This window comes from Eschscholzia californica, unplaced genomic scaffold (assembly GCF_041429995.1).
Source record: "Eschscholzia californica isolate CP2 unplaced genomic scaffold, dmEscCali1.0.p SCAF_3, whole genome shotgun sequence".
Classification (NCBI taxonomy): Eukaryota; Viridiplantae; Streptophyta; class Magnoliopsida; order Ranunculales; family Papaveraceae; genus Eschscholzia; species Eschscholzia californica.
Window position 1 is genome coordinate 59,436,838 of NW_028238420.1, and position 27,126 is coordinate 59,463,963.

At 35.6% G+C, this 27,126-nt stretch overlaps 3 protein-coding genes across 7 annotated transcripts; 2 read left to right on the forward strand and 1 right to left on the reverse strand.

Moving 5' to 3' along the window:
* The first annotated feature begins 3,702 nt into the window (after positions 1-3,702).
* Positions 3,703-7,242, forward strand: LOC147552581 (putative LRR receptor-like serine/threonine-protein kinase At1g12460). Its single transcript, XM_086664811.1, has 2 exons — positions 3,703-5,484; positions 5,566-7,242. Exons 1-2 carry the CDS (start codon positions 4,334-4,336, stop codon positions 7,049-7,051), a joined length of 2,637 nt encoding a protein of 878 aa, XP_086520937.1. The 5' UTR covers positions 3,703-4,333; the 3' UTR covers positions 7,052-7,242.
* Positions 7,243-16,810: 9,568 nt separating this feature from the next.
* On the forward strand, positions 16,811-23,522 carry LOC147552582 (protein TPX2-like). 5 transcript variants are annotated; one of them, XR_015236563.1, is made up of 17 exons: positions 16,811-17,283; positions 18,184-18,339; positions 18,974-19,130; positions 19,357-19,465; positions 20,169-20,219; positions 20,400-20,497; positions 20,604-20,682; positions 20,786-20,848; positions 20,990-21,076; positions 21,269-21,327; positions 21,671-21,749; positions 21,839-21,904; positions 21,992-22,048; positions 22,181-22,258; positions 22,363-22,407; positions 22,540-22,630; positions 23,038-23,522. XR_015236563.1 is itself a non-coding variant. In XM_086664813.1 (17 exons), exons 1-17 carry the CDS (start codon positions 17,109-17,111, stop codon positions 23,054-23,056), a joined length of 1,482 nt encoding a protein of 493 aa, XP_086520939.1. In that variant the 5' UTR covers positions 16,811-17,108; the 3' UTR covers positions 23,057-23,522. The 5 variants fall into 5 exon arrangements, 3 of the variants coding, with proteins under 3 accessions (XP_086520939.1, XP_086520940.1, XP_086520941.1); XR_015236564.1 differs by having other exon boundaries at positions 22,001-22,048; XM_086664813.1 differs by having other exon boundaries at positions 22,527-22,630.
* On the reverse strand, positions 23,411-26,845 carry OZS1 (C4-dicarboxylate transporter/malic acid transport protein). The gene is made up of 3 exons (XM_086664812.1): positions 25,669-26,845; positions 24,484-25,289; positions 23,411-24,213 (listed from the first exon to the last, which is right to left on the reverse strand). Exons 1-3 carry the CDS (start codon positions 26,269-26,271, stop codon positions 23,823-23,825), a joined length of 1,800 nt encoding a protein of 599 aa, XP_086520938.1. The 5' UTR covers positions 26,272-26,845; the 3' UTR covers positions 23,411-23,822.
* Between the last annotated feature and the right edge of the window lie 281 nt (positions 26,846-27,126).

Genomic DNA, 27,126 nt, shown 5'->3' on the forward strand with positions numbered 1-27,126 from the left:
AAAGTAGTTCAACAAAAAAAAAAAAAAATATTTGTCAAAGTTAAAATGGTTCATGTGAGAGGGAGATTTGGGATAAATACCTCACCTCTTGATCTAGCTTTCGAGAGCGACAAAGACCCAAATACCACCCCTAAAGATTGTACTAAGACCACTTATAAAAAACTACTATAACCTTTTTTTTTTTGAGGGAAAAAAACTACCATAACCTTGTGACCCACTAAAATAGAATTTCGTAAATGTGTTAAATTTCATATTTGTATTTCTCTCTGTCTTTCGGTTTTCACAAATTTTGAACAATATTTTGAAATAATTCCGAGTTTATATTTCTCCCATATTTTGATTTTAAGTATAATAATTTGAACTATGAGAAAATCTTCTCATAAAAATTAATCTTTTGATCGTCTTCATTTTCAAAGAGTTACGCGAACTACATCAATGTGTTTAAACTCCTACGATCATAACTTTTACGTCGAAAATGCCAAGTTTCTAGCACAATGCATCGACCCAACTGTACTTCGTCTTCATACATTTGGTCTGAGTAGGCAAATTTTGCGAAGTATAATTATGTTTTACTTGTATGATCTCACTGAGTTGCTCATGGGGTTACTATCTTGAATATAATTGTGTAGCCTTTGCAGGAACATAGTATAATTTTGTATGTAAGTTCTAGTCTTCTAGAGAAAGTAGATACTATGCTATTGAGTATGAACCTTCGAGTTTGTGCTCTTATATTTGAACAAATTATGGTACCTTAAGCATGAAGATACTTAAATAGAAATGCTATAATTATGATTTTATTAGCTTAGGTAGCAAAATCATGTCTCTCAAATTTTGGTCTCTCTCCATTTAACTACCAATTGTTATGTCCTAAGCATTTGAGCAATAGTTGACAACACAAACTAGACTACTAAGTCCACATTTGAGAGGAGGGAAGGTAGGTGGATATTTTGATAATTAATTGAAATTATAGACGTTTTTCTCAAGATATCCTTTATACCTTGGCATTTTGTGAAAAAAAATTGGGTTAATTCCATTTTGGCCCCTTAAAGATGACCAGTTCACCAAAATGACCCCTTAAAGATGACCAACTTCCAATTTGACCTCTTTTTCATTTTTCTGTCATTTATGCAGCCAGTCGTTAATGATTTGGATTTTCTTACCTATAATACCCTTGTCCGTATCTTTTTGGCAGCTGAAAATATTTGTCGTCCCAAGAGTCATTATGATTTTTTAAATCAATTTACTTTCAATTTTCAAAATTTGGTTTTTCCTCTTTCTACCTTCACATCAACTCAGTTGTATCTTCCTTCCCTCTTCCTTCAACCAAATAAGAAAAAGGAAAGAAATGAACTCATAATCAGAACTGAAAAGTGAGATTTTACTAACCTTTCTTTTTTGGTATCTGTTTTCTTTGTTATGAGGTTGTTAATTAAGTTGGTTTTGGAGTAGATTGTTTGAAAGCAATCGTGAAAGCTATTCTGCAACTCCTCCTCTGGTGCTCCAAGATAAGTTCATCGGCAAACCAATCTAGTTTCTCTGAGATAAGTTCATTAGCAAACCAATCCCGTTCTCCACGATAAGTTTATCAGCAAACCAATCTAGTTTCTCATGTTTCTCCAACCCTTTTCCCACAAAAGAGTATATACTACTGAAAATAATGTGAAGGAAAAACTTTTGCTTGGAAAGTTAACTTCTCTCTCCTCTCATATTTTTTCATCTATTTGTTCTTTTTTATTTCAGTCTTTGTTGGTGTGTTTCTTTTCTCTTTCATTTTCAATTTAATTATGAAATCTGACTTGACATCAGACATTTGAATGGGTGGAAATAACTATTGTACTCTTTTATAATCTCCCATTATTGAACCCATATTCTTTCATAGGAACCATATATTAACGTTTCTGGTTGTTTTAATGAAGATTTTTTGGGGGGCGTACACTTAGTGGTTGAAGGGAAGGAAGGAAGATAGAGATGATTTGATGTGACTTTTGAAAATTGAAAAGTAACTTAATTTGACAATCACAATTACTCTTTGGATTTGCGGTCAGACATTAAAGATATGCGTGGATGTAGGCAGAGGTAAATGTGCCAAGAAAATGCCAGCTCACTAAAATCTAACGGAGCAAAGGACGGAAAAAGGAGACCAAATTAAAAACTGATCATCTTTAGGGGACCATTTTGGTCAGTTGGTCATCTTTAAGGGGCCAAAATGGATTTCACCCAAAAGAATTCATGTCATAAAAAGGGTCTTTTCAATTTCAAATGCCAACATTACGTTAAGTAAGGGTTCCTAAAAGGCCCCCTACTTTATGACCAGCTTTTCGCGTAGTCCCCTACTTTATCAAAAATACCCAGAAGACCCTCTTTTTCAGTTACCGTTAAAAGTCTGTTAACTAGTCATCACCTCTTTCTTTCCTCCATCTCGTCACCTCTCTCTGCCACCTCATTGTCTTCACTAACGAAGGTCGTCGGCCGACCAATTTCCCGGCCAGCGACTTCAAGCATTAAAAAAAATAACAATAAATCTTCTTTCTTCTTCTTCTCTCTCATGTTCTCACCCTTCCTCTCATGTTCTCTCTTTGTTTCTTGATCTCATGTCTCTCTCTCTCTAAACACTCGAAGGGGTTTCCCTTCGCCGGAGGTCTGGTCACCGATCTAGAAGATCTGGTAAACCAAATCTAGGTCTGTCAAACAGAACATTGAAGGTCTGTGAACATACCTTTGAGTCTGTCCAATCTGGTTCAGCAAATCTTCTAGATCTGGTGAACCAGAACTTCGGCGGAAGAAAACCCCTCGCCAGAGTGTTTAAAGAAAGAGAGAGGAGAGAAAAGAAGAACAGGAGATGAAGAGGGAGGAAAAAGAAGAAGAGAGAGATTATTATTTTTTTATGTTTGAAGGTTGCCGCCCGACGACCTTCCCCGCGAGGACGATGAGGTGGCAGAGAGAGGTGGTGAGATGGAGGAGAGAGAATTTTTTTAGTGAGATACAAAAAAAAAAGAGTTTTTTTTAATGAAATAAAAAAAAAAGAGTTGGGAGGCCAGTAGTTGAACTTTAGAATTATAAAATTCAAGAATCTGAAAAATCTTTTCAATATCTAATTAAAAAATTAGCCATCATCTTAGAGAAACGAAAAACAAATTGGAAGTGTTGAGTGAAAATTTATAACTAGATATGTTTGTTTTCCTTTTGTTTCTCTGCGTGCTTCTAATTCTTGACCCCCTAAAGTCGAAGACTAAACTGTAACAGCTCCAATCAAGGAATGTTAGCTACGACAGTAAGAGTTGACAAACTATTCCTCATGACCTTCAATCTAGAGAGTTTTTCTTTCATTGGCGTTCAACCACTACTTTATTGGGCAATAACACCAACCATTTCTGTTCTCTTCCTCCTTCTCTCGTACTACATTGTGGGACAAAGAAAGAAATAAACAAAGGGAGATGCTAGAGAGCCCAAATTTTTTGGGCATTTTAGTGCCCAGCTGATGTGGAATCACTAAAAGACAAGGTTTTTTCAAAGTTTGACTACGGTGGGGACCGCTTTTATTTCTAAATGAGGAAATATGTCACCCTCTAAGTACCAATTTCTAAGTCACTCTATCATTTCCCATAAACAAACCACCACGGATCGCACTCCCAAGTAGAACCCACTCGTGTCTTATTGCATTCAGTATTTTCTTATTAACTTACAAAAAAATAACCTTCCCTCCTTGTCGAAAAAAATAGAGTACTACTATTAATCAATTAATATTCCTTTTGCTTCAGTCCATCTGTCTCTCACCATTTATTTCTCTCTCTCTCTCTCTCTACTTTTTTGATTCTCCTTCTTGTCCTCTTTCTTTCTGTCTCTGAAAACTCTTCAACAAAAGTTCAGCAAATCCAAGAATTCAGAATTTTTAGCAACATTACAAATTGATAATGCGTTTTTGTCATCGTTTACTAGTATTGTTTGGTACTGGTTGTTGGGCATCATTAATGAAGTAGTAGGTACTACTTGATAGAGAGATGAAACAGAAACATAACCACATGCTTCCAGAGTTTTTACATAGAAAGAGATTGAAGGATTTTTAGAGAGAGAAAGTGAGAGATTTGTAGTTGAAGAAGTAGACATTAATAAAAGTTCTCTTCACCTGATTACTCCATCCTCCTAATGTACACCTTCACTGGTAACTTTACCTCTGTCTCTCTATGCCTACTTTCTCTCTCTAAGTTTTCCAGATTGTTTAACCGTTGAGAGGAACTAGGGTTTCATTCAACTTCGTTGTTTCTTAAGTATTAGAGAGTGTTCATAATGCCGGCCGATTAAGATTACTAAATTCATTACTTTTTCTATATAGAATATGAGAAGATTCAAGAGAATTCTCTTTTTGATTTTCTTTGAATTTCTTAGATCTACACTTTCTCAGGAATCAGAGAAAGTGATTCTACTACAGTTCAAAGGAAACATTTCAGATGATCCTTTTAACAGATTGAGTTCTTGGAACCCTAATTTAGATCCATGCAAAGATTACAATGGCATCTTCTGCAATTCTGCCGGAAATGTTGAGAAAATCGTTCTCTGGAACTTGAACCTCGCCGGAATATTATCACCTAGTTTATCCAAATTGAAATCTCTAAGAACTTTATCCTTGTACGGAAATCGATTTAGGGGAAATATACCGCCGGAATATGCAGAAATTAGGACGATTTGGAAGCTGAATTTGAGTAGTAATGCTTTATCAGGACAAATTCCTGATTTCATCGGTGGTTTTCAGAATCTCCGGTGGCTAGATTTATCAAGAAATAGTTTCAGTGAAGAAATTCCATCTGCTTTATTCAAGAGTTGCTTCAAAACTAAGTTCGTTTCTCTCTCACATAACAATCTAACTGGTTTGATTCCTTCATCGATTTCTAATTGCTTGAATCTTATTGGGTTTGATTTTTCTTTCAATAATCTTACTGGTAATTTTCCTCCACAAATTTGTGAGTTACCTAGTATTTCATATATATCTGTTAGAAGTAATTCTTTAGAGGGAAATGTTCAAGAACAGATTTTAATGTGCAGGAGTTTGGAACTTTTGGATTTGGGTAGTAATAATTTCACTGGTTTAACCCCATTTAATGTTCTTCAGTTTCATAATCTTAGTTATTTGAATGCATCATTTAACAAATTTCATGGTGAAATACCTGAGATGAAGACTTGTAGTGATCAGATGGCAATTTTAGATGTTTCAGGAAATGATTTGGTTGGGGAAATCCCTTTGAGTATCACAAACTGTAGAAATATTAGGGTTTTGGATTTGGGGTTTAACAGATTGAATGGGTCTATTCCAGTTAATATAGGAAATTTGAAGAAGCTTTCTGTTCTTAGATTGAGCAACAACATGATTGAAGGAACAATTCCAATAGGGATTAGTGAGATTGAATTGCTTCAAATTTTGGATTTGCGTAATCTTCAACTTTCTGGTGAAATCTCTGATGATTTAAGCAAATGCAGGTTTCTTCTTGAATTGTGAGTTCAAAATCTCTCTGCCAATCTAATTATCAACTGTTATACTCTGAATTCCATTGAAATTTTAAGTTATTTCTGCAGGGATTTGTCGGGTAACGAATTACAGGGAGACATTCCTCAGACTTTTTACAATATGACATACTTGAAGATCCTTGATCTTCATCACAACCATCTCAATGGAGAAATTCCATCTAGTCTTGGGGAGCTTTTTCGAATTCAATTCTTTGATCTATCAGAAAATTTCTTATCAGGGTTTATCCCTTCTTCCCTCGGAAATTTAACTCTGTTAACTCATTTTAATCTCTCATTCAACAATCTCTCTGGTTCAATTCCTCTCAATTCAGTCATTCAAAGTTTTGATTTCACTTCATTCGAGCACAATCCATCTCTCTGCGGAACTCCTCTGAACACTTCCTGCTCCGAAAATGGTACTCGAAAAACCAAAGTTCTCAGTGTTTCTTCAATAATAGCCATTGTAGCTGCTGCTATTATTTTCACTGGAGTTTGTATAATTTCAATCATGAACATTAGAGCGCGGGCGAGAAGAAAAGTTGACGAGATTTTAGCTCTTGAAAGCACTCCACCTGCTTCAACAGATTCGAATCTCATAATCGGTAAACTTGTTCTTTTCAGTAAGAGTTTACCTTCAAAATATGAAGATTGGGAAGCAGGTACAAAAGCATTACTTGATAAAGACTGCCTGATTGGTGGTGGTTCAATTGGTACAGTTTATAAAACGAGTTTCGAAGGTGGGATTTCAATTGCAGTGAAAAAACTCGAAACTTTAGGAAGAATTAAGAATCAAGATGAATTCGAACAAGAAATAGGAAAACTGGGTAACCTTAATCACCCAAATCTTGTTGCTTTTCAAGGTTATTACTGGTCATCTTCAATGCAACTAGTTTTATCCGAATTTGTTTCGAACAGTGACCTATATCAACATCTCCATGGATATATTCATCCCGATCCGAGCACGAGTACAAGTAGAGGCAGAATCAGAAGGAGAGACGAACTTCACTGGTCTAGGAGATTTCAGATAGCTCTTGGAACAGCAAAAGCTCTCGCTTATCTTCACCATGATTGTAAACCACAGGTCCTTCATCTAAACATTAAATCTACTAACATTCTCTTGGATGAAAGATATGAACCTAAATTATCAGATTATGGGTTAGTGAAATTGGTACCCATGTTAGATAATTATGGTTTAAGAAAGTTTCATAATGTTGTTGGTTATGTTGCACCAGAATTAGCTTCTCAGAGCTTAAGATTCAGTGATAAGTGTGATGTTTATAGCTTTGGAGTGATTTTGTTAGAACTAATTACAGGGAAGAAACCAGTCGAAAAAAGTTCGGCCGAAACTGAGGTGATTGTTTTATGTGATTATGTTAGGAGTTTGTTAGAGAGAGGTCAAGCTTCAAATTGCTTCGATCTGAGTTTACAAGGACTTGTTGAGAATGAGTTGATTCAGGTTATGAAATTAGGGTTAATATGTACATCTGAAGATCCTTCAAGAAGACCAAATATGGCTGAAGTTGTTCAGGTACTTGAGTCAATTAGGTCTGGGTGATAATGGGAAAGAAGCAGATTTTCTGTTGGTTGGTTTGGACTTTGGATCAGGTGTAATTGAGGTGTGAGTATTCAAAATGTAGAAAAACAAAAAGAAAATTCTTTTCCACCCTTTTTGGGGTTTACCTTCCTTAATTGATGAGGGTTTTTTTTGCAGGTTCTGCAATAAAATCAATCAAATTTTGTTCTATATAACCTTGATCCAACATTACAATAATATTGAGTGAACCTTAGTAGATTCTACTTTCTAGTGGGTCTGAAACGGCACGTTAGCCACCACTAGTGGGTAAAGGCGTTGTTGCATCGAGCACATGCCACACCATCTTCTTTTAGCCCCTTTACTCATCTTCTTATGTAAGAATCCAAATCATCAAATCTTCTTGAAGAGATGGGAATTTTGCTGATTTGTTCGGCTGAAACTTAGTTGCGGATTGTTGTAACTATTAGGTTTCTTCTCTATGCTAGTGTTTCCTAATCTATGAGCTCCTAGACCCAAAACACCCACCGATTGAGAGCGTGCTTCCGTTAGATTTATCTGGTTTGAAGTGTCAGGAAGCCGTGGATCACTCCAAATGCGAATACTTATGTCATTTCCAACTAATAAAGCATCTTCCTTTCTCAGTAGTATATCTCCTCAAACTTGACATGCTTTTCTGTGACTTTGTTGTCTAACAGATGGAAAGGTATTATGCCTATAATGTTATATCAAAGTCTAAATTTTGTGTAGTGGGGAAGTTCTATAGACTCCCCCATAATCCCCAACACACCACAAAATATGCCTGTCGGAGAGCGCGTATAGCGAGAATAAGGGTGCCTTTAGAAGTTCCTAATAGTCAGCATAGTCGATGGAGGGGGACGATCCACGATAAACAACTCTACTACTCTCTGATTGTATCAATAAAATACCCAGGTAGGAACCCTATTCTGATTGGTTTTGGGGTCCTGTGAATTGTGAAGGACTAGTATATTATGTGTGAAAATAGTGCAAAACTAAGGAAGTCTTTTTGGTGAATTGGGTCTGCCAATTATAGTTCCCATAGGTTTTTGCCCACCTACTTGTTTTCATATGATTACATGGTTGCTTTCAGTTGAGCGCCGGAGTTTCTTTCTCACTCAGGTAGTTGTCTCGTCTGACCACTCGAAACACACTATAACGATTGAATTGAGCTCAAGCATGTATGTACTTGCCACTTTTCTTTGAGCTGACGTATGCACGAGTAGTTAGTTCATATATGACATATTGTTAAAAGTTCAAATTTAAGAATACTCATACAAACTCTAAAATTTGTTTGAAGTGGTCCTAAATAGAGGTGGTCCAAGATCCATCATATCAAGACAATTGGATCATTAAGCCCTATAAATCTGCCCCTTCAAAATTCAAAAACTTGAATAGGAATTTTACATAAACCAGCCTTGGATCTAGGGCTCCAACCATGTAAACTTCTTCACAATGGCAAGTCCATATTTGGCTCTTTGCTACATAGAAATTACATATAAACAATTATGTGGAAATTTTCGATAATCATCCCAACATGAGTAACACATGTCTACAGAGACAGAGACAGAGAGACTCAACCTTTCATGCCTCACCTTTTCTCTTTAGTTGGTGAATTTGTAAGCAATCCTAGAAGTATGGAATGAACTCATAATCACCCGCAAAATACAAAAAAGATTGGACCTTTTGAAAGAAAAGTAGTTTCATCATTTAGATTTGAAGAATTCCACTGGCTGTTAGTTTATTGACTTCAAAGTTTCTAGTCTAGGGTTCTAATCTAGTTACAATTATTAGTACAAATGAAACAAATTTAGATATAAAAGAACACTGTAATTAGTAAAAGTGCGAATGAAAATAATACGATGAAAGTTGTCACTCATAAACAAGAAACGGGCCATACAAAATGTAGACCAGCAAAATGAGAATAACAAATAATACGAAGAACATTGTCACTTATTGATTCAATATAAACCTCAACATAAGTTTATGGTTTGTCGTTAACAACAATTAGAAATTGAAACTAAACGACACGAACCCACATATAGTTGTCTTGGTAGTGTTCTGATGAGGTTACAATAGTCTGATATACATCTTGAGACTAGTCTGCGAGTGACTAGACTCATTTGTCATATTCTAAAATATAAGAAGGTTAATTATATTATAAAATGAAATCACATAAGTAGCAATTTTTTGAAGGAAAATGAGACTCTTCTCGACCACGATTCCGATCAAATACCCCAATCGGCATCCAGGATTCAGCTGAGATTGTGGCCGACAGACTATCGGTCTTATTTTTTGAACTAGAGATACTCAAAGGATGAATCCAAAATGGTTTCTCAAACTGAAATCAAAATTCAAATTTGTTGGAGAATTTGGTTTCTTTGCCATTGTTGTTGTCTTTGTTTGGACAGTGAAATGGTATCACAAGAAGCCTGTGAAAAGGAATCTTGGTATTTATTAGTAAGAAGACAACCAGTTCCAGTTCTAAATTGGAACCAATAAAGTTGGTTAGGTCCACTAGTAATTAAGTCTGGGTAACTTTTCTTGTCAGAACTGAAAATTAGAATCCATGGGAGTACTCTTATATAAACTGTCTATGTTTGACTGCCAAGAGAATCCAAGGTAACTATTTAAAGCTAATCTTAAATACAAAATAGACCTCATTACCAAAATCTTAGATTTAGTAGAAAATTCTAAGGCTATCTTTGGAGTAAGGCTATAGTCCCCTTGGGCGAACATCGGCCTGCAGGGAGAGGGGTGGCATAGGTGCGGTGGTACTGAACTCTTCAAACAACAAAAAATAATTGAAGAATCGAGGACTCCATCAAAGAACTAGGTATAAATACTTAAAAATCTTGAATAATACAAGAATTTGTTTGTAGTTTAGTTGATAAACATATTATTTTAGAAACTTGAAGAAGAAGAAGAGATAATGTGGAGAAGGGTTTGAAGAGTAAACTGAGGCGGTTGATGAAGAAGCACCATGAATGGAGTGTGAGAAAGGTGGAGTTCAAAAGCCATTAATGGAGAGGAATATGAAGAAGGTATAGAAAACTGAGAGGTTGAATATGACTCAAAAAGATTTGAGTGACAGGTTGAAAGGCGTCATCTGACAACAATAAGGGATAATTTGTGAATACAAAATCTAACATTAACGGACTTGTGACGGAAAAACAAAAACAGAGACTATTTGTGTATTTTTGATAAACTATTGAGAAAGCTGGTCATAAACTATCAGATCATTTGAAAAAACCCTCGTATTTACTTTCATCTTAGAGCTTAATTGAATTGAAAATATTTTTCCACTTTCTTTACTTTCTTGCTCTTCCTACTGGTCTATTTTAGTTTCTTTGTTAGGAAAATAGAAACTTGATGTGACATTTCTTAGATATCGTGACAGACCCAAATTAAGGTTTTCAACTCACAAGAGTGAATCAACTATTCTGACTTTAGTACTATATATAAATGTAGAATGAAAGACTATAGTAACCTAATGCCTTTATTGTGATTTTCCTATTTAGCAAATAAAAGAAGGGTATTCTTAACAAAAAAATAAAATAAAAGAAGGGTATAGTAGTCATTCAATAACAACTCCTACAACTTAAGAGTTATTTTCTTTTTGTTCACCATACTTTAGTGTAGTGGTAGGACATCCTTCTTAAGCTCATGAGATTTTGAGATCGAATTTCGATGAAAATAGTTTATTACTAAGATTTATCTCATGTAATTTAGGCACTAAATAAAGTAGGTGTTGTCGGGCTTTAGGTCTCTTTAATAACTAGGGTATTTCTCGTGCCCTAGGGCACGATTGTATCAATAAAACGTGACGAATTTTTAACCTAGTGCTTCTATAGGCGCCCCATAGCATTGCTCTAGGCGCTTTCCCCAAACATGTCACCCAACTTTACATATTATTTGTTTTGTTTGAGACATCGACTAAGATCTACGTTAGTCGTTACAAGGCATTGATACATCATGAAGATGTGATGAGCACAATAACCACCTAATTTAAACCATAATGAAAGAGACCTAAAGCCCGACAACATGAAAGAGATCTAAAGCCCGACAAATTTATTATATTATTTACTTTATACATTGCCTAAATTACAAATCTTGATGCCAAAATGCTTACGTCGAGACTCGATCCCACGACCTCATGGGCTTAAGAGTGGTGTCCAACCGTTGCACCAAAGAGTGGTGGACAGGGACGGAAGCAGAACTAAAAACGAAGGGGGGCCAATGTAAATACGAACTCAGTTGTTTTATTTGACAATTTATTCAAATTTTACATTTATACTAAGAGACGTTGTTTATATATATTTTTTGAAATAAGAGTAGTACCACCAATTAAAATAATTATGATTTTGTTTAACCTCATTTTACTTTCATCACTCGAGAATGTCTTCTAAATAAAAAAAAATTGAGATTAAATTTTTTGCTTAACGAGTCACGATTTTCTTTTATTGTCCAACTAATGTGAATGATTGATCTATTTCTCAAACTTAAATTTCTCGATGATAAATACGAGGTTTTCAACAAAAAAAAACATACGAGGTTTTCAACAAAAAATATAATTATCATTTTTAAATTCAAAAGTTTCATATTACCAATATATAACATTTCCAAGCACTCCTAGTAAAGCCATAAAAACTAAGAGTGTAATTTAAAATTTATGCTATCTCTTTGGTTTGAACTGGGGTCACTACCGTCATAAGCAATCATTCCAACCAAAGAGCTAATGGAAACTTAATGTTATTGTCTCCTTACTTTATGGTTAATACTTAGTCTTAGTAAATTAGGAATACAATGCAACTTACTACGGCTAGGCCGAGGGGGGCCATGGCCCCCTCGGGCCTAGCTGTAGTTCCGCCCCTGGTGGTGGACTATATTTATTATTGTTATATTCTGGATACCAATTTTTTTTTTGTATACTTATTGTTTATTTTCTTTTGGTTCCTTTTTCTTAAATTAGTTATTTTATCTAGAGAGAGAAAAAAAAAATTCAATTTATTTTTTTAACCTTTGCAATTTATTTTGTTTCTTTTTTTCTTAATTTAGTTATTTTATTTTTAAGGACACAATTATATTTTTCTTTAAATTGGTTATTTTATTTTTAAGAATGACTATTTTAAATTTCGGGAAGGGCTTCTAGACAATATCCTTTACTAAAAAATGATGTTTGTCCCAGTCAATGTTTTTCCATTCTATTCTTATTATATTAGTTATTAGTTTAACTTAGGCGGTTATCGTGTTTATCACATCTTAATGATGTATCAATGCCTCGTAACGACTAATATATATATATATATATATCGTAGTCGATTTCTCAAAAAAAAAAGTTATTTTCCTTTTGGCCCCTACTTCGTGACCAACTTTCTTTTTGCCTCCTATTTTTCATAAATTCAAATTTAGCCCCCCTTTTTTAACTCTGTCAGTTAACTTTAACGGTTAACATTTTTGTTACCAAAACGACCCTTCTTATAAAACAATTTTATAAATTCAAAATTAGCTCCCTTTTGAATATGGGCTCATTCCCAAATTATAATTTTAACGTTAGAATTAGTTTATGGCCAAAATGAAATTATATCACAAAAAATTTAAAATCACCACCTCATCTCTCTCTCTCTCTCTCTCTCTCTCTCTCTCTCTCTCTCCTCCATTTCATCATCTACACTTCATCTCTCTTGCCACCTCATCACTCTCGCCACCTCATCATCTTCTACGGCGAAAATTTTTCGGCGACCTTCAAACTAAAAAACTCTTCTTCTTCTCTTCTTTATCTCTCTCTTATCTCTTTCTCAATTTCTCTACTCTTTCTCTCTCTAAATAGTTCCGACGAAGGGGCTTCTCTTCGTCGGAGCAACCAGACCGGGATCTGGCCAACTACCAGATTTCAGTCTATTTGAAACTAGACCGAGAGCTGGTTTAAAACCAGACCTTGAAGGTGCCATCACTTATTTTATATTGTTTAGAGAAAATATGTCTCCGTCCAATGAGCTTAGATACTTGTTAGATATTGATGATCTCTATCCTGATTTATATTTGCTAGCTGGGATATCTGGAAGTTAAGTAGACAAAAATAACATCATTAATATCTTTTAATTACAAATTTATTGTGAGTTTATACCAATTTATTTTCTCCATGACATCTCAATAATTTCACATGATTACTACTCCCTCCGTCCCAATTTGTTTGTAGTTTTGGGGAATTCAACTTATTAAGGAATGGTATTTATTGTTGACAAATATAAAGACTTTCCCTAAACTACCCTCATTTAATATAGAGTATTTCATTAAATACAACATTGGTAGGAGCGTAGAACCAATTAGAACCTTCGAATGATATTCAAACTGAAGGGTAATCTTAAATAACAACCAAACAAAATGGGACGGAGGGAGTATATATGCTTGTTTATATGTGTTACTTCCATTTTTCTTAGTTGTAAGTATTAAAACAACTGATAACTTATGTTACAGAAACTATTGTGTGTTGGACGTTTGTTTACGTGGATTATATAGAGAGAGAAGACTGAAGAGAGGGAGATAAGAGGGGAATGAATAATAGAGAGAAAATGACGTATAGAGGTGGCGGTGGATGGAGAGAACAAAAACAATGTGGGAAAAAATAATGGTGGTGGTGGTGGTGGGCAGCTTTTGTAGTTGTGGTAGGAGATTAAGAAAGGTTTTGTGTCCCTTTAAAATTTTCTATCCCGAATTTTTTTTCTTATTTCTTTGAAGCGTCGGCCTAAAATTAAATATTCGTGTTTTCTCCCCAAGGAATATATATATATATATATATATATATATATATATATATTTATAATAACTTAGTTCGTGTGGATTATGCCATTCAAGTTAAATTGGATTCCTCAACAACAAAAAAAAGGCCACCGCTTTGGGGAAAGCTCAAAAATTTCCGGGGAAGACGGTGGAAAACAAAAAAAACTTGATCCAAACGCACCTTATCTCTCTTCTCCGGGCAACTCTTCTTCTCCGGCCAACTCTCCCTCTCCGGCGACCGGATCTCACTCTCTCCCCTCTCTCTCTCCTCTCTGGCAACTCTTCTCTCTCCTCTCTCTCTCTTCTCTGTATTTCTCTCTCCTCTCTCTCTCTAAGTTCCGGCGAAGGGAATGATCCCTTCGCCGGAACCCTTCGTCTGGAAATAATGGCCGACCATGAAAGCTCAGAGAACTTTCTCTCTATAGGAAATCTGGTATGAATCTGACGATCAACACTTTCAGTAAACCCTAGCCGAAATCCCAGGCTCGAATCCGTTGAAGAACTAAGCCACTTTGAGCTCTAGATGGTGATGAAGTCGACTGAGATGAAGAAAACCGAAGGGTTTTATTAGCTTGTTGGGCGTGGTCGTTGTTGGTCATAATTCCGGCCACCGTAGGGTTGTTAATGATATTCTCAGCTATGCCGAGTTGATAAGCCTTTCGAATTGAATCAACCAGCCGATGGAAGCCCCAGATTTTGCTTCTTTTCTCTTCTGTATCTAACAATTTTTGATGAATTTGACCATCTCCACGCCTATTAAAAATTGAGTAGCTATTTGGTCTCCCAATGAGAACTACTGAATTAGGGTTTGGATCAAAATCTTCTTCCATAAATGGCTTGTAGTGAATCTTCACTGGAAAGAGAGGGAAGATGGAAGAAAGAGAGGGATGAAGAGAGAAAGAGAAGATAGAGGAAAGAGAGGCATGAAGAGAGAGGGATGAAGAGAGAGAAAAAAAAATAGGGTTAATTCCGTTTTGGCCCCCGATTTGTGACCAACTCGCCGTTTTGGCCCCTATAAGTGTCCGGCAGTTCGTTTTGGCCCCAATTTCCTGTTTGGCCCCAACATATTTTTGTAAGCTTCTCCATTATACCCTTATGGCAATTCTGTAAATTAAATGTATTTTCTTTCTCTTTGTCCACCTCACTAAGCAATTGCCACGTCATATTCGTCCACATAAGGTCGCCGGAAAATGTCGCCGGCGACATCATTTCCGGCGACCACCATTTTTTTTTTTTTAACTTCTTCTTCTCCAACCATCTCCTTCCTTCTTCTTCTGTCTCTCTCTCCTTCTTCTTCTCTCTCTCCTTCTTCTTCTCTCTCTCTTCCCCTCTTCTCTCTCTCTCCCCCTCTTCCTTAGTGAGGTGGACAAAGAGAAAGAAAATACATTTAATTTACAGAATTGCCATAAGGGTATAATGGAGAAGCTTACAAAAATATGTTGGGGCCAAACAGGAAATTGGGGCCAAAACGAACTGCCGGACACTTATAGAGGCCAAAACGGCGAGTTGGTCACAAATCGGGGGCCAAAACGGAATTAACCCAAAAAAATAAAGGGATGAAGAGAAAAAGATGGATGACCGGAGTTGTCGCCGGAAATAATGACCGCCGGAGTTGATGTTGGTGAAAGAAGATGGTGGAAGAAGAAATGGATAGTGTTTGGAGGAAACAAAAAAAATTTGTTTCCATCCAAAATTTATTGCCACTGAAATTTTGCTTATTTCCCCAAAACACTTGCCAAAAAAAAAAAGGTTAAATTGGATTGTTAGATTCAGTGGCGTGGCCGAGAATTTGGGGGCCCGGTGCGGAAAAAATGTTTGGGGCCCTTTCTCCAATAATATTTAAGTTGTGCATTTTTTCCTCCCAAATACTTATATGCAAAAATAATACACATTTGACACTCCTTCCATGAAGTGAATAGAACAATAAGTATTCAACTTCATTAAGATAAACACTAAACTAATCTAATAGTTGTTAGAAATAATTCGAGGCAATGTGAGTTAATAAAATAAACAAAAAATTGACCATGGAGAGGATTGAACCTAAGACCTCATACTCAATGTTGAAGAGGTTTACCAATTGAGCTATATCACTATCTTGTTTCATTTCATACTGCCAAATCAATATATTTGATTTGACATTTAGGGGCCCCTGTCTCTTTGACAAAATTATGTGATTTGAGGGGGTCCGGTGCGACCGCACCTGTCGCACCCCCTCAAACACGCCCCTGGTTAGATTATGTTATCTAAGGAACATAACTACTTTTAAAGGGAGATTGAGTTGATAGCTTGGTCTCACTTCTCACGATTTTGTCAACACCAGTATCTTCTAGTTTGAACATCCATATCATAAGGTTTCGGTTTCCAATACAATCAAATTTTGGTGTGATAGTAAACAAATATCACAGACAGTGAGTGACATAACAATTGATAATTCCGTTTGTAACAGTGCAGTTAAATCTCATAAAAAAAAAACTCTATGTAGACAATTAGTGGTGTATCGTACACATTACGGTTTGAAGATAAATCAAATACTAATGAAATTATACAATAAAATCCAATTTTTCTGATTTCACATATACACACTCTGAAATCTGAATCAACTCGAGGAAGTAAATTGAAATTAATGACATTTTTAGTTGGTTGTCCTTTTAAGGTTGCGATGTCTCTGGCTCTAACCGTTTGTTAACGTATAGATAAACGTAGAATAAACTAAAATATGTATCGTGCGACCGAACATATTTGATAATACACCCAGCCGTGCGAGTATCGTGCATCTGCTTTGCTTCACTCCTTACGTATTCATCAACGCGTACACAGTTTGTTCCAAGAATGAGATAAAATTCAAAATTTGTGGTGTACAAGTACAACCGTAGGAAAAAGGGGCGTAGTAAAATCCGTCATTTTGTATTTTGAATAACGTTCTTCAGAACGACTATTTTAATGTTACTCTATTTGTATAGGACCCACATATTCAAATTTCGGATTATTCACAAACCTCGGCGCTATAAAACCTCTTTCTCTCATTCTTTCTCTCTCTCTCTCTCTCTCCCTCCTTCCTTCTCTTTCTCTCTCTAGATTTTTTATTTTATTTCCAGATTTAGGTTTTAATCTCGATTGATTGATTTATCAGAGTCAAAAGAGCTGTAAGGGAAAGGAATCCGGCAAAATCTGTGGGTATTCTTCATCTATGCATTTTGTTTCTTCGCCTGAGAGGAGAAGAAGAAGGAAGTAGAGAGAGAAACTGAAAATCTTCTCCCTTTGTTCAAGAGAGAGATAGTAAAATATGGATGAAGAAATGGAAGAAACGTTTGAGAATGAACAATTTTTGCCTTTTAAAATCGATTTGGATTACGAGTTTGATGCTTCGCGATACTTTGATTTTACCAAAGAAGAATCGCCTCTTGAAGCTCAAGAAGCCGAGTTGTGGTTTCAACAAGCCGCTGGTTATCCCCCTTCTCGTGAGTACTTTTGTTTAATCTTTCTATTAAATTTATTATATTTCAATCTGAAACTATTTTCTTATTCGTTATGATTTTTTTTTCTAGCTAGTTTTAGCTGGTTTTAATGATTATAGGGTTTTCTCCGATTTTGGTTTTGGAAATTCCGGTGGATTTTGATTTCCTATGGAAAGCATAGGATCTCCTTTGAATGTTTTGATTGAGACTCTTAAAAAAGACTCCTTTGAAAAAAAAAATTGATTTTGCAAATGATTATGAAGAAAAATAGGGGAAAAAAGGCGTTAACTTGCAAATGTGGTTCTTTTCTTTCTCTTTTGGGTTCATTTATTAGGTTGTTTTTGCTTGTAATAGGATAGTATTGTGGTCCTAACATGCTTATTTGAACATTTGATGGTTTCAGCTCTTTTGGGGGTTAAAATCTTCACAATTTTGATGATTTCTTTTGTGGGGTTAAAATCTTTAGCTTGTGTTCTAGCTTTGTATGATGAATGGTATAATTTTATGATGTGGAAGCTGTAAAAGTAAGAAAAATTAGTAAAATACCAAAGTATACAATTTAATTGAAGAATGGGGTACCCTTTCACTGTAACCTTTATCACTATCCTTGTCTGGTCAAATCGTTTTATTGGTCTTGTAGTACAAACTATTGTAGATTTTAGTACTCGGGTCACATGCCCTTGTATGCAGTTTGATTCTTTTACTCGAGTATCCGGGTCACGAGTTAATGCTGTGCTAAGAAACCTTTGTTCTTAAATGAATAAATTATGTAGTTTCAATGTTTCTCTCCCTAAGAATTGTTATTATTTCAACATTATTTTGAAATTTCTCTTGCTTCCTAAAGAACCACCATATAAATTGCTTCGCATTTCTTAATCTATTTCTTCTTTATTTTGTTTTCAGCTTTTGTAGCAAAGCTGAAATTGGGTGTTGATACCCTTAGAGAAGATGAAAGGCGCATGTCTTCTAGATCGAACTATGTAGAAGACGGTCAATCTACCTCCACTTACTCGGATACTGATATGGCCCCTGAGTCATTATTAGGTGATAAATGCAGAGGTATTTTTATATATGTGGGTTTATTGTTCTGAAATCCATTTCTTGTTGAATTTTTTGTATTTCTAGTTTATTTGAGAAATTGTTTTCCTTTGTTATCGACAACTTGTTTTTTTAAAAAGAAGAACAGATTGCATATATCTGGTAAAAGTCCGCGTTGAGAAGCGTTAGTGGTTTGAAAGGTTTTATTTGTGTTTGACACGAATAGTTAATTATCCTTTGGAATTTTTTTATTCCAATTATTAATAGGATGATTACATATTCAAAGCTGAAACGTAGTTCATCTAAGACTGTTTGCTTTTTGGTCCCTTGTGTTTGAGAACCCTCTATGGTAGATTGATTAATGTTCGGAGTAACCTCAAGTATTTGGCTGCTAGTGGTACAAGTCGTACTACTCTGCTAGATTCACTTTAGGCTGTTGGAATTTTATTACCAAGTTGAATTATTGTATGTCCTTCCTGAGTTCTAGTAGATGCACTTACCCCTCATACGCGTAGGATATGTTTTAGATCGACCTTAGATCTTTCTCTTTCTAGTTCAACCAGTTGTTTTCTTCTTCTTTTTTGCTTTGTTTTTTCTTTTCTAACTTCAAAATCCATATTGGTAGTGCGCTGTTAACAATCGTATGTATTTGTAGGGCTGACGTTTTATAATCACATGGAGAAGGATATTCCTAAAGTTATGAGTAAGAATGCTACTAAGACATCTCTTATGAAGGGCTCGACTTTGATGAAACCTACGGCTAGTCAGTTGGCCAAGCAAAACCGACCACCCGAAGGCCATGGTTCCCACCGGTAGGTCCAGCCTATATAATTTGGCATAATTACTTAAATGTTAAACTCAAGAATCTAATTTACCTTTATAATTCTTCAATTTTTTTACCCAGTGAAACTTGGATTGTTTTTCATTGCAGTCCTTTTGCTTTTTGAAAATCCTCCACGTTTGTGCTGTTTCTCTTTCTGTTTGATGACTATACTCCATCCCTTATTTTCATGTTACTTTGTGAAATTTGGTTGTTAGGTTTCAGAAGACATTTCTTCAAAATAGCGACAGAAGCTTGGACAATCTTTCTTCAGTCGGAATTCAAGCCGCGAAGAGACAAAAGTTAGATGGAGGTCATCTTCCTAAGGTGTCATTCTGTTTCATTTCTAGAGCTTGATTCTTCTGTTTTACTTGAATCTAAAGATGTTCTGAATCTTTGTATAGTGATTAGAACAAATTTGAACACTAAAATAGTGAAGACAAATATTTGGGGAAAATGACTCGAACAAAACTTAAGTTGATCATTTCATGCGTTCATAATTTATAATAATAATTAATAAAAAAGATTATCTGCTATAGTTGTCATTTTATTTCTTCTAATACATGAAAGAGTTGAGAAACTTACACACCATTCTAGTGCATGGATATACTTAGGTTTGGTTTGAGAGACTCATTGGCGCGTAGTTCTTTTACTGGCATTTTTCCATCAAACATTTTCCTTCAATCCAGTCACTCTCTGTTCTAAAATCTATATACAGCAAGCGTGCTTATAAATTTATATTTACATTCAAGTTGCATCCTGTAGTAATTCATATACTTATATGATTCCTATGATTTTTATGCAACTTCCACAAAATTGTCACATTGCCTGTATGTAAAATATTTCATGCTTCGGTGGAACTTTTCTCTAAATATTAAGATCTAGGTTAATTTTGACATATGCATTCGTGATATATGAACTATTGTCGTTGAATCTGTGTTTATATCAAAAGAAGGTTTTCTTTCTTAGTCTCTTGATTGAGCATTTCTGAGTGAAGACTCCTAACAAGTGCATACTTCTTCCTTAACAGATTGGTGATAAAAAGCATCATCATAATTTGATACATAAAGCACCTAAAAAGGTGAGCTTGTCTGGGAACACTTTTCTGGTACTGCCTATTTTTCTTACAGAAAACATGTCTCTGTTTCTTGCTCAACTTCCGTATTTTTAGCTGGGCATTTCTCTGTTCAACTCAACAATAAACTATGGGTTTGATTATTTATTACCCAATTTTGTCCAATATCTCAAAATGGTCTTGCAGGATGGCCATGCAGACAGCAACTTGGTGCATACTAAGCTGAAGATCACTATTCCAAGAGAGCCCGACCTTGAAACAGCTCATAGGGCACATCGGACAAGGTACACTATCTACTTATTAGCTCGATGTTGATTGTTTATCATATCTTTTTGAGTGAACACATAGAATTGTCTGAGATCTTAGTTCAGTCTTACTTCAAAATTTCAGGCCCAAGCATAGTACAGATATAGAAGAACAAGTGAAGCCAGCTACATATAGATTTAAAGCACGCCCTTTAAACAGAAAAGTTGGTACTTGCAGTTAATATATGGGGTGCTTCATATTATGCTTAGCTGAGCTTCTCTATGTTACATCTTTTTCATGAGATAGTTTTCTTTTATGCCTCTCAGATTCTCGAAGCTCCTTCATTGCCGCTCCTGAAGAAGAGTACACCACGGTTGCCCGCGTTTCAAGTTAGTAGTTAATTATGTTTCTTTACCTTTATCTTATATGGTGACAATTGCTTCCAAACTAACCTGCATAACATAATTCTTCAACTCATTCTATAACATAATTATTCAACTCATTCATCTTTTCTTTATTCTACTTTTTAGGAGTTTCACTTGAAGACCTCGGAGAGAGCCATGCATCATTCTTCTGCTGCTTCATCATCTTTTTTACCTTGTGATAAATCTAATAAGGTGGGTCTTTAGTATTTTTATCTTCATTACGCATTATACTTATGATCGTAGTTCATTTTCTATAATTGATTCATGTCTGGCAGCAAACTACATATGTAATTTACATTTGAAAAACAGTTAGAACTTTAAATTTTATACAGCTTAAGGAATATTGTCTGATTTTCCCAAGTTGGAAATACTTTCTCATTGCAGATAATTCACAAATTTAAGGCTGGTTCCATGACCGAACATGTAACCACAGACTCCAAAAGGTGAGAGCTCTTACTAGTCCTATAATCCTCAACTTTAGTGGACTGTGGAAATACTTTTTTGGTGTATCTCATTGGCATAAAGAAAGCCTCAACTCAAATCCCTATCTTAATTTACTGGTAGCTAGAGTCTTTATGTGTTATCTGGGGATTATTTCGCATATTTCAGGAATAGTCTAACGGAAATATTCATATTAAGACTGACAATCTGTGTTGAAGTTCAACCGTTCAGTGATTCAGTCTTCCTATGAGGAAGTAGGCTTAAGCTTCCTCTGAGTAGTAACATTGATCTTTCCAGCCAAGTTCCTGTCTTCAGAAATATAATACGTACCTTTGCTGTGCTCAGACAAAATACTGTAGATGCCCCAATGCAGGATGGATGCCAACTTAAACACAGATTCAGAGCTCGTCCGCTCAATAAAAAGGTAGTTATACGATCAAAATAGGTGAAGAAGCTATTGATACTTAATAAGAATGAGTGCCAAATTCTTACTCATATGTGGTTTAAACATAGATATTTTCAAATGAAGGAGACGTCGGCGTCTGTCGGAATGGCAAGAGAGAACCCACAGTACCCAAGGTAACCCTGTGGTATATACTTAAGCCTTGATATCATAACACTTTTAATGTTAATGAAGGGTCTCTTTACCGAAATACTTATTTACAGGATTTTCAGATAGGTCAGAGATTTCAGCATACTCCACCAATAGAACTCTTTAACAAGGTACACTTCTAAGAAAGCGAATGTTATATAAATGTGTTAGATGAAATTGCTTCATTTTCTTTATATCCCTTTTGTATGTTTATACCCCGTCACTTCACGTGTAACTTTTATCTTTTTCTGTGTATATTTTAGCTCTCCTTGACAACTGAACCGCGGCAGAATACAGTTCATCAGCCCAAATTGCATCGGCCTAGTCGCATACCCACCAAGGTTTCCTTCTTCTTGTTAGTTAGAGACTTCTAGATTTATGCATTTATAGCTTTGAGCTTTGTAATTTTCCCAGTACTTACAGGAATTGTTATATTTGATCTAAGGGCTCAAAGGAGAACACAGTAGATTCTTTGAGACAAGGAAATAGGGTGAGTGTTAATTGCACTTTTGTTATCTCTATCAGTTTAGTATCTAAGAGTCTCTTGACCATGAATCATGTTACTATATTTGTTTTCTGACTCTCACTTTTATGCACTAAAACTTGAAGACCATCCACACAGTTGGAGATAAAACACAAATATTCGGGTTAAAACAGACTCAATGTGGAGGCCTTCTAAATACAGACGCAGGAAGCAGAACTAACATGAACAGGTATTCTTGTTCGAAATTCCAGTTACTTCAATCGGTGTAACATAAGATTTTGTATGAGCATGCACACAATCGTATACAGTCGTACCAACCTACTTGCTCTTTCGTCTCGTTCTATCCGACACTACATACTGGTATTGGATACTGGTACACGTACTAGTGCCCATGTTACACGTATTGGTGTCCGTGCTGCTTAAAATCCTAATAGGTAATCTACGATGAAAATTAAACTCATTTTACTGTCTGTGACTGTATAACATTCGACAGTTGAAAATTTTTAAATTCCATCTATGCTAGATTCCAGCTTTAGTATGAACCTATTTTTGTTTCTCTCCAATATTATTAAGAAGACGTCATGGTCTACTTAAAATCCTAATTTTTATATAACTTTGGATTTGAAATTGCTGCAGGAGTTTGGACATACATTGAGGGTAGATCACCAACTTTTTTGAACAGATAGTTTTGGATTTTCATCGACTTGGAGATTGGCAGACATCAAAAAAACAGGAAGTCCATTTTTCTACTACCTGCTTTTTCTAAAGTGATCTTCAAGCAGATCTTTTGTGACTTAACTTGAACTCCTGCAAGTTTCCATATCTATTTTTCGCCTATGGAGCAACAGACAAATCTCACTCAAGAAAATGGAAACACCGTTCCCTTCAATAAGGAGGGAAGACCAGAATTGTACAGCTTTTTATGGCTTTAGATTCTATTACAGAATAGCATTTTTGTTTTTTAAAGATATCATCCAGAAATGGTTGTATATATATATATTATATATACTTTTCGAGCAAACCTGCAGATATACTATAAGAATAGTCGATGAAATTATTGTTACAGCATTCAGACATGAAGTCCTACAATATCTAATATGAATTCATGTTCAGTTTAGCATGGCTCATGAGTCATGAAGAGATAAACTGAGTCAGATTATTCTAGGTGAAGATGATTTCTTCAACCTGCAGATCTTCTTCGTCAGAAAGTCAGATCGCTCTAGAACTTTTAAGCCCATTAAAAGTTGATCGAAACTTACTGTGAATCTGCAAGTGACTTCACATTAGGGCCATCGTGATATTGCATAGACTATAAACATCATATTTTCTGCTATCTGAGTTAAGCTACTTATTATACATTTCGATATTGAACTGCTTTGGTGTATCTGGTCGCCTCATCTCTACAGGTAATGGGCCGTTGTTTACACAGATCTCTCATCATCTGAATGCTTTGTTCCTGACCCGTGTTTGTTGACAGAAGAAGTACCAAAAGAGATTGAAGATTGCTTTGCCCATCGCCTTATATCATAAGCCTTTTTAAATGGTTTCTTATCCTTGCCGAAAAATTTACCACCTTCATTATTCCTTCTCTTTGTTATTGCTATAGCGAGATCATTTGGAAACAAAGAGCGCCACACGAAGGCGTGAAGTAGTGTTGAAACAAACAACAGTGACACCATTGTTGAAGACATGAATGAGAGACTAAGCGCAATGACTTTGCTTAGAACACAAGGGACTTCTTCTGCATATATGATTGTCGCCAAAGATACTGTTGTCATGGGAAAAGTATAAGACCACCAAGCGACTGAAAACCTGCAAAAATCAGCAAAAAGAATATTCTTTTAATTGTTGGAATTGGACTTATCGGAGGCTTCATCTAATCTTGGTCAGCTACATCCGACTTGTTTGAGGGTAGAATAGTAATTTCAAAGAAGTCGGATGAGATGAGTAGAACTAGGAGAAATAACATAAACAGTCTGGAAATTGACTTTAGTGAAGTCAGACCCTGGTTTAGATTTCATAAACGAAGATTAAAAGATGAACGGTAAGTAAGAGACGCGAAGTTGGCATGAATTAACTGACCTGAATCCCCAGAAGAAACTGATACGAACAACGAGCGAAATGTAAAGAAATAAGGCGATGAAGAAGCATGTTCTCGCTAACCCGTCAAACTCACCATATATAGTGAACCAAGCAATACTTGCGGCAGATGGAGCAGCAATGAACATTGAGTAAACAGGATGCAACTCCTTAGGCAAAGCTTCACTTGTTGGTAATCTTTGATACAAAGTAACAAACACAACTAGATAATGTGCAAAACCAATTGCCCATAAGAATTTTGCAGGCTCTTGCCATCCAACTTTTGATGCCAATATTGACCCGACGAAGTTTCCGACTACTGATAAATGAGTCGATGGGTTTGCGACCTTGCAGAGACGTCGTTTTCCACCAGATAACCACTGGCCGTAGATTTTGAGCTCGAGGAAGAAAACGGGTGTCATGAAGATGCACCAAATAGATGGGTGCAATGGCTCAGGGAATAGGATAGGCGGTGCACCAATGGCTAGAAACATACAAACGATCCAAGGAGCGAAGAAAAAATTTACACGAACGGGATGAAAATACTCTCTTTTCACTGCCTCAAAGTAGAATATGCACTTAAGTGTGTATGTTATGGAGATACAGACGAGAACAGCGAGGGCAACTATCCATAGTAGAAGATTAATGAAAGGAGTAATATGGAGGAATTTTGTTGCAGGACTTAATGAAAGACGCTTCCATAAGATAGCTTGACTACTAAGGCCTAGAGAGATACCGAAGCAACCAATAGGGAAGCGGAGAAGGAAAGGCCATTGCTCATCCTTTGGAAGGAGAATATCTTCGGAATCCTACGAAAAAAAATTCTCATTGATATTATTGTCTCGTCGATAAAGTTATAAATGTTAACAACTGTTTACTCTCAAACCATTAAAAACATGAATATCACTAGGCTAAATATTGAGTTTATGTACTACTTCAAGCGGATACATTTTTGTTTGTAGATATGAGTGGAGCTGTTTAAAGAGGCATCCTCCACAAAGGTAAGTAGTTGTTTGTTTTTCTTATCATTGGCAGAATGGCTCATCGAAAAATTGAATACTCTCATCCATAGATTAAATATCAGTCTAAATCAGTCATTCAGATGGGTCAGACACCATGACTCGGATAACATCAAACATTTTAAAATCAATAATGTGTTTTTGAAGACTTAAAAAAAAAATTACTCACCTTGACTTGATCAAGCTCAGCTCCTCTTAAGGCAGCAAAGTATCTTCCAGCAGGAACACTTTTATTGACAGATTCATCACCAAATCCTCCACCACCACCACCACCTCCAGATCCTAAGCCTTCTACAGCTTTATGAAATTCCATCCCATAATTACCATTAATATTACCACTCTTATCCTTTCTCAAATTAGGCAAGAGTGAGTTTTGCTTATTAAGAGTTGATTTAGTCCTAAACATACTAAAATCTCCTTTCCTTTGGATCCCCTCTGATCTATTATTCGATCCGAACCCACCCAAACTTCGACCGTTCCTCGAAAGCATTTTCCTATGTTCATCACTTTTATCCTTAGACTCTTTATCTAATACTGAGAAGCCAGTCTCAAGCGAAACTTGTCGATTGAAAGTTGTATTCTTATGTTGTTTGAGTTTTAAAGGTCTATTGTTTGTTCGCTTATTACCGACTTTGTTCTTCGACGATGCTCCTTCTCCTCCTCCTTTCTCTTGTTGTTGTAGTTCTTCATCTTCTTCGGGTACAACTTGGATATCTACAAAATGGTGATCTTCAAATATTGTTGAAGTTGAAGAAATTGGCTTCATTTCCATAATGTTTAGTTTTTTCCAAAGCAAAGGAGTCAATATGTGAAAGATACAAGTATGCACAGACACATATATATAGAATTTTGTTTGGGTAACATGCACTTATAAGACACTATCAGATAGATTCACAATATACCACAACACAACTAAGCCTACGAGAAAAAATAGATGATGTGTTTCAATAAAACACGAGAATGTATATTAATATATTATGATATGATTTAATCAGATAATTTTCTACTATATAACACCTCATACGGTACTGTCTGTGTCTAGAGGGTCGAGTGTGAATTATAAGTAATTACGTGTGGTTGTGAGTATTTGCATGTTGGAAGGGGAATCACGAGTGAACGAAAAAAAATGTTGGTGGTGGTTGAAAGAATTTATATAATTTTGAGGTCAATACTTTCTTGAAATCAAGCTGGCTGATTTAGAAGAACTCATTCATATACACCACATAAAGTAACCATAATTCACGAGTCATATTTTGGTGATTGTGACTACTATCCCTTCTTTAGTTTTCTTTTTATCACATGAAAGCAAACAAAATCTAGAATTTGCAACCCTAAATGACAGAAAAAGAGAAGCTTAAACCTATTGTCATGTACTCAGTATTTGTCCCACATCATCTTATGTCTGTTTGTGAAGTTTAAGAACTAGATGAAACCTTCAACAATAAAGTATAGTCCAGACTTGAAGTAAGAGCATCTTCAATGGATGACTCAAAAGAAATTCTAGAAATTAACGTGTCAAAGTCTTATTTGAGATTTTTAAGATTGTACTCTAAATTTCGATTATCTTCTAAAGGATCTCTAGAATAACTACCTACATGTGGTTATTATTGGAGTTTCAAATAGATCG